We start from the raw sequence: 7,433 nt of genomic DNA on the forward strand, positions 1-7,433 counted from the left end.
GCTGTTCTGAGGTTACTTCTCAGTGATCTTAAACAGCTTTTTGCTACTTGAATCTTAAAGTTGAACCCTTTAACGGAGTAACTATTTTCTGCCTGAAAGTTGAATTTGAACTTTTTAAAATAAGAGTAACTATATAATATATGGAGATTTTTGTTCAGGAAGCAGTGAGCAAATTTATTCCTAGTCTGCTGGTCTTGCAGGAAAGCACATGTTAATGCTTCTGTGAACTAGTGTCAAGGCCCTCCAAAACATGGCATGGATGGTAGAATAAATCTCTGCCACCATGGTGAGAGAGCAACCCCGGCAGTCCCTGCCCATGATGCAGAAAGCTTCTATGGGACAAACCAGTGTAAAGTAAATGCTGAATTGTCAGACAGAGCAAACTGATACAGTTTTGCTAGAGTAAGTAGTGAGATACCACTTGGTATGTTTGCCATATGACTGTATCCATGATACCAGTGCTGCTTTGACAGTATTATTAAAAACTTGCTCAAATAAGAAAGCTATCAAGCATGTGGTAAGACAGAAAACTCTACAACTTTCTTTCTGTGAAGTACTTATGGAGTTATACAACCTGAACAGCATGGCCCATTGATTTATATGTTACTGTGTTATGCCTTTAAAAGTAGACACTGCCATTGTTTCCTCCTTCTTAACCCAGAGTCACCATAGGAACAGATAAATAGGGCCAGTATGGCTAATTATAGGTTGCATCTGACATGAAACAAAACAATCTCAGAGCTGTAAATTATGCCCTAAGTACTTTTACTTATAGCTTCCATGCAGCTGAGAGTGAGTTGCAAAGAGAGAAGGTGCATGTGAGAGCATGTATGTGTACAAATGCATGGATTAGACCCTAGTAATATGTGTTAATCACTGTGAAGAAAACTTTTTGAAGCAGAGGAATACTCTGGTATGCTTGAAACTGGTGGAATTTTTTTCTTTCACTTTAGCACATTATAAACGATAACACAAATAAGTCAAGAATCCTTTCTTCATCTATTCTGATAAGTGCTAAGGCTGAAAATTTATAGGGAGGTAGTTGCCTTGCAGTCAGCATGCTCCACATGAATGTCAGCTTATCTGAAACTGACACTGCGGGAGTGCTATGAGAAAACTGGATAGCCAAGAAAGGACAATTGAGCATTTCAGTGGTAGCTGGGCAGAAAGTTGAGAACATTTCAAGTGTTTAATTATTTTAAAAGTAAGAATGATCTGTGTTTTCATTTGTGTAATGTTGTCAGTTGCACTATTTTAAAATGAATGCTAACGGCAGCATCTCCAGTATCAGTCTCATTCAGGTTGTCTGAAAAAGCCTAATTGAATGTAGGCATTGGTTTCAAGGTACTCAATTTCCTGATTCAGAAATCAAGAGATTTAGCCTTTCTAGTTAGGAGATCAGTATGCCAGAGATTTCAAACATTTCAGACAAGTACTTGGGACTTCTCAGTAAACAGCAAATTGCTTGGCTGCAGTATTTTTTGTAAAAAAAAAAAAAAAAAAAAAAAAAGTATTGTCATACGTTGTCTTAAGCAAAAACCAAAATGGCCAAGGCTCAGTGTGGTCCTGGTAAATTAGTTATTCATAGAGTCATTTTGGTTGGAAAAGACCTTTAAGATCATCAGGTCCAACAGTTGACCTAACACTGTCATTAAACAGCATCCTAAAAACCTTATGTACACGTCTATTAAACATCTTCTGGGATGGTTACTCAACCACTTCCCCGAGCAGCCTGTTCCTGTTCCAATGCCTAACAACTCTTTCCATGAAGAAATTATTCCTAATATCCCATCTAAACCTCCCCTGGCACAACTTGAGGCCATTTCCTCATGTTCTGTTGCTTGCTATAGTACTTGGGAGAAGAGACCAACACCCTCCAAGCGAAAACCTCCTTCCAGATAGCTCTAGAGAGCAATAAGGAATATCCTCAGCCTCCCTTTCTCCAGTCTAAACAAGCCCAGTTTCCTCAGCTGCTTCTCATAAGACTTGTGCTCCAGGCACCAGCTTTGTTGCCCTTCTCTGAATTTGCTCCAGCTCCTCAATGTCTCAGTTCCTCTTATTGCAAAGAAGATTGTTTCCGTCTGGTGCCTGTTGTAAAAAGTGTTAGGATCTCCTTCCAGGGTCCAACAAAAGATACTGCCTAGCTTAACCATCATGTCAGGAAAGACATGCTGAGCTGCTATTTCAAGAGACTCTGGAGCTCCACAACTCCTCACTGGCCTCTGTTGGCCATTCCCAAAGGTGTGTGTAACATTAGCACAGTGAACTGAGCTACTTCAGATAAAATAACTCTCATGTAAAATAACCCTGATCTAAAATAACTCATACATTTCAGTAAGCATGAGAAAAATAATATTTCAGAAAGAACTGAGCTGCCAAATTAGTCATTCAAGCAAAATATGCTTTATGTAAGAAGAAAACACTTCGAAGTACACATTCATGGAGACATTATCCCTCTTAAGAGAGCTCTCCTTTGTATATTCAGTTTAAACATGGCTGTTCAAGGACAAATAGGCTGTTCAGCACTGTGTAGGAAGAGAACCATTTTAACAGTCTGGGGCAAATCTGACAGCTGTGTAACTAGTACTTTTTAACTACCCTAAAGAATACCTAGCCTACATTGACCAGCATACATCAGTTTTTGACTGGCAAATTCCAAAAGAGGACGAGGGGAAAAAGGGTGTTCATTCAGAGCTGCATATAGATTTTACTGGGCAGCACTGAAATGAGTGTAATTTTAAAAGCTATTTCCTACCTTAATACCATAAGGAGTTATGCTGTTGATAGTAGCAAGAGTAGTTCTCCATACTTCCTTGCTGTTGGTGTGATTCTAGGCCTGACATGCTAATACAAATGGGGAAAAAATTATCTTGTATAATGAGGTGAGAGCTTCATCCAAATTTTCTATTGTCGCAAGAACTTCAACATTTTCGAAGGCATGTTCCCGTGTCTTGATTTATAATGTTCCTATCCTTATAGTGGGATATATACAAAGTTCATAAATGTGGATATATCCAAGTGTTAGAAAACCTTAGAATCATAGAACCATTTCAGTTGGAAGAGACCCTTAACTTCATCAAGTCCAACAATAACCTAACTCTAGCACTAAACCATGTCCCTAAAAACCTCGTCTATGAGCCTTTTAAACACCTGCAGGGATGGTGACTCCACTACTTTCCTGGGCAGCCAGTTCCACCACTGCTTCATAACCCTTCCATGAAGAAATGTTTCCTAATATCCAGTCTGAATCTTCCCTGGTGCAACTCGAGGCCATTTCCTTTCATCCTATTGCTTGCTACTTGGGAGAAGAGACCAACACCCTCCATGCTACAACCTCCTTTCAGGTTGTAGAAAGCAATAAGGTCTCCCCTCAGCCTCCTTTTCTCCAGGCTAAACAGCCCCAGCTCCCTCAATCGCTCCTCATAAGACTTGTGAGGGGCCTGGAGCACTAGCTTCGTCGACTTCTACTGAACTCTCTCTAGTATCTCAATGTCTTTCTTAAAATGAGGGGCCCAAAACTGGACACACTATTCAAGGCGAGGCCTCACCAGTGCTGAGTACTGTGGAACAATGACTTCTCTAGTCCTGCTGGCCACACTGTTCTTGATACAAGCCAGGATGCTGTTGGCCTTTTTGGCCACCTGGGCACACTGTTGACTCATATTCAGCTGGCTGTTCAATACCCCCAGATCCTTTTCCACTAGGTAGCTTTCCAGCCACTCTTTCCCAATCCTGTAGCATTCCATGGCGTTGTTGTGATCCAAAGGCAGGACCTGGCACTTGGCCTTGTTAAACCTCATACAACTGGCCTCAGCCCAGCGATCCAATCAGTCCAGATTTTTCTGTATAGCATTCCTACCCTCTAGCAGATCCACTCCCACCTCATTTGGTGTCATCTGCAAACTTACTAAGGGTGCACTCAACCCCCTCATCCAGATAATTGATAAAGATATTAAACAGAACTGGCCCCAATACTGAGCACTGGGGAACACCACTTGTGATCGCCACTTACTGGATTTGGCTCTGTTCACCACACTTTGAGCCCAGCCATCCAGCCAGTTCTTTATCCATCTTTTCTAGCTTTCAGTAATGCAAGTTATTTCTGTCTGTTGTAGTGATAGATACAGACTGAATTAGTGGGCTCCTGCCAAATTTTTTTGCATATAAAGGTGGATGCTTTCAAAAATAAAATACGCAATATGGAGAAACTTTACACTTTGCATTGTATAAGTCTGTCCAACACGATTTTCATTTCCTCTGCACTGGCAGACACAAGTTTCATTTCCAAGCATCTTTTCCTAAATATTGACTTTCATTTTTTTTCATGTTAGTTGCAATTTATAGTATTTATTTCCTTTTTATTTCTTTCTAGATGTGGGCAGAAGAAAAAACTGGTGATTAACAACGGCAAAGGGGCAGTGGAAGACAGGAAGACAAGTGGATTAAACGGAGGTGCAAGCAAATCACAAGAAATGGTGCACTTGGTTCATAGAGAACAGTCAAGTGACCGAACAGGAGCATGTGATGAATTCCTGACCACTGATGAAACACAAAATCATCAGGAGCTTGACATGAAGAGTGGAGTGTAATAGTATGACGTTGCCAAGTAGATCAGAACTGGGGAAATCAAAATCTCATGGAACTTGGACAGCAATTCACAAATGCACTGTGCTACTGATGTCTTTCGAACATAATTAAACTTAAGGTTTATTCATTTTTAATAACTTTTAAATGGTGTCTGAGTTAAAAAAAATAGTTTTTTTTTTTTTGGAAATATGCCCCAAGTGTTGCGTGTTTTCAGTTCCTGCACAGAGGACACTCACTGTGTCTTCGTTGTTAGGAGGGATACAAGCTTATGTCATTGTTCCCAGAGGGAGGGTCTTCACCAGCCAGAGCTGGTGAAGTATCCAGCCACTCCAGCTTGCGGGCATTAAAGGTACTAAACTTGCCATCGCACAAAACTAAGTAAGGCACAAATGTCAAGGGCAAAAATCAAATTTAAACCAAAAAAGCCTTCTATGCAATGTCTAAACCACCAGAATTCTCCAGAAAATGCCTTCCAGCCAGGAAGAGCAGTAGGTGCATTCGAAGTCTGCCAGTATAAACAAGTGACATTTTATAATGATTTATGGCTTGGTCTCCAAAGAGGGAAACCCAGAAGTGCAAAAATTATTTATCTTTATTTTTAAATATCTATAGGCATATAGCAAGTCTTCTGGGCGGGGGGAGGGGTGGGGGGAGTTAATAAAGAGATGAAAACAGGAGCCGATGCATAATAAACTTATATACTTTATTATCCTAAAATCTGTATAGTTATTCTTGAATTTGAGGTGTTCATTGCTCTCCCCCCTCCCTCCTTCATTGATCACAGTTTGTCCATGTTTTTAATGAGTCTGTTAGTTAGGATAATGAGTAAAACAGAATGACCCCAGCTCTATCACACATGCAGAAATTGGAGGTCACGAGAGAGATGCTGAGTCTGGTAAATCTCTTTTCCCATATAACTATTATGTTATACCAGTTTGATGATATTTAAAACTTGCCTTTCTGTGATCTCTCTCACTTCCTCTGATTCTATTTCATCCATATTTTTTCTCTCCTTTTTAAAAATACCAAAAGAAACTTTTCTTGCTTATTGGTACCGGAAGTTCAAATTCTACTGAAAAGATCAGAGAAAATTAAAGGAAATTTTTCCAGCCATGTAATATAGTAAACTAGCTGCAGCTGCATTGTTTTATGCTTTTTTTTTTGTCCTTATGTGTCTGTTATGTAAAGTGTTTTATTAAGCTATGATGCTGTGCATTATATTGATATGAACTGTCAGAATGAAAATTATTTGCTACCAGTGATCTGTGTAATTTTTAAGAAAGCATATGGGAATGGAAGGAGAATGACATCTTCTAACTGGACTGCCTTAAAAATTGCAAGTAAAACCAATCTAAGGTAATTGCAACCAGTGGTCTGTGTCAGTTGTGGGATGGGTAATGTCCTGCAGCAGGTTTATTCAAGTGGATCATAGCACCTGTCTTTGAAACTGTTCTGCTAAAGCATGTTATGTTCTCCATCTGAAGCAATCTAAGGGATGAGTATTCAACTGGCTGAATACTAACATTAGCAAGCACTGATATTTATTGTAACATAAAACACAAGGCTTCTTATTATATTTCTCAGTCACAGCCCTCCAGCAGTTTCCCATGTGTTTCATTGAGTTGTTCAGGGTGCTGATGTTTGCAGGCATATCTCCTCAGGTGCCATTTATGTCTGGGCAAAAGGTCCCAAGATGGGGTGTGATTTTAAAATACACATAGGACTTTTTCTGACTTTATGTAGGCTAGCATGTTTCATCTATGAACAGTCACACAGCTCGTGGTCCAAAGGTGTTTAAACAAGCTGAAGCTAATGGGGTCAAGGTGATTTACACTATCACAGTCCACTATCAAACTTCTCAGTCCTTTCATGTATTTTAATACTAGACTGTGTAATGGGAAGTCTGTTTAGTCTTACATTGATTTCTCTTTAATTCCTGCAGTGCTTTTAAGCAACTTTTTCTATTTGTCATTATAAATCAAAATTATCTATTGAAGGCCATGTTTAAACTGGTGTTATGTGCTGATTTCAGTAAGTGTGGAGGTTTAGAGTAGGAATTATTCCTCTCTTTAAATCCTAATTGAATATAGGTCTCAATCAAAAGGAGATATTTAATTGTCTTGAAGGCTAGATTTTTCTTTAAAAAAAGGCTGTGTCATGTTATTCATCTCCCTATTCAGATGTTTAATGGAGAAAACCACAGATTCCTTCCAAATTTATCTAATGTTCAGTATCTATAAATGCAAGGACAACACTCATTGTCTTCTTTATATATTTTTAAATGCTCAACTTCTCTTTACAAAGGCAATGCCATTATTTTATATATGCTGATTCTTCTTAGATTGTCATGTGATTCATGTGTAATTAAGTTTCATTATAGTTTCAAAACTAGATCGCCATTTCATATGTGTTATATAGTACATATTTGAGGGGTTCTGTGTTGTATGTATGTGTTTTTTATAAAGAGCACTTGATATATTTGCATATTTATTTAACAGATTGATCAGAATGGAAGAAAATAAAAACTCTAAATTTTAACTAGAGGTAGTATTGCTAAAAACAGGAACTGTAAAATAGGCTTCAAAAAATAAATTTGATGTCACATTGAGGATAAAAAGCAAGACTGGCATTATTAGAGGGAGAGAATTACTCAGCAGGATAGTTGTGATTAGTACTGGTGAGTTGGGGTAATTTTCTTCTGCATGCAAATTCTAAGCCAGGCTCAGTTGAATGCTGTGTGACTTTGTCTGCTCTGCCATCCTCCCATAGGCTCCCAGGATGCTCCCAGGATTTAGCAATTAACTCAGGTCCCCCCTAAAACCAGATGTGTTTCAATTTAAGATCAG

General features: G+C 38.9%; 1 protein-coding gene across 3 annotated transcripts in view; it reads left to right on the forward strand.

Annotated features, from left to right (window-relative positions):
* Positions 1-7,175, forward strand: part of CD44 (CD44 molecule (IN blood group)) — a 60,661-nt gene extending 53,486 nt beyond the window's left edge. For 2 of the 3 annotated variants that reach the window (XM_071809085.1, XM_065839205.2), the window contains one exon: positions 4,373-7,174. In XM_071809085.1, the coding sequence (XP_071665186.1) occupies positions 4,373-4,589 (217 nt within the window). In that variant the 3' untranslated portion in view covers positions 4,590-7,174. Of the gene's footprint in view, positions 1-4,372 lie in introns of all 3 variants that reach the window. The other variant, XM_071809086.1, reaches the window with a different exon arrangement.
* Positions 7,176-7,433: the final 258 nt, after the last annotated feature.

Source organism: Patagioenas fasciata, chromosome 5 (genome assembly GCF_037038585.1).
Source record: "Patagioenas fasciata isolate bPatFas1 chromosome 5, bPatFas1.hap1, whole genome shotgun sequence".
Classification (NCBI taxonomy): domain Eukaryota; kingdom Metazoa; phylum Chordata; class Aves; order Columbiformes; family Columbidae; genus Patagioenas; species Patagioenas fasciata.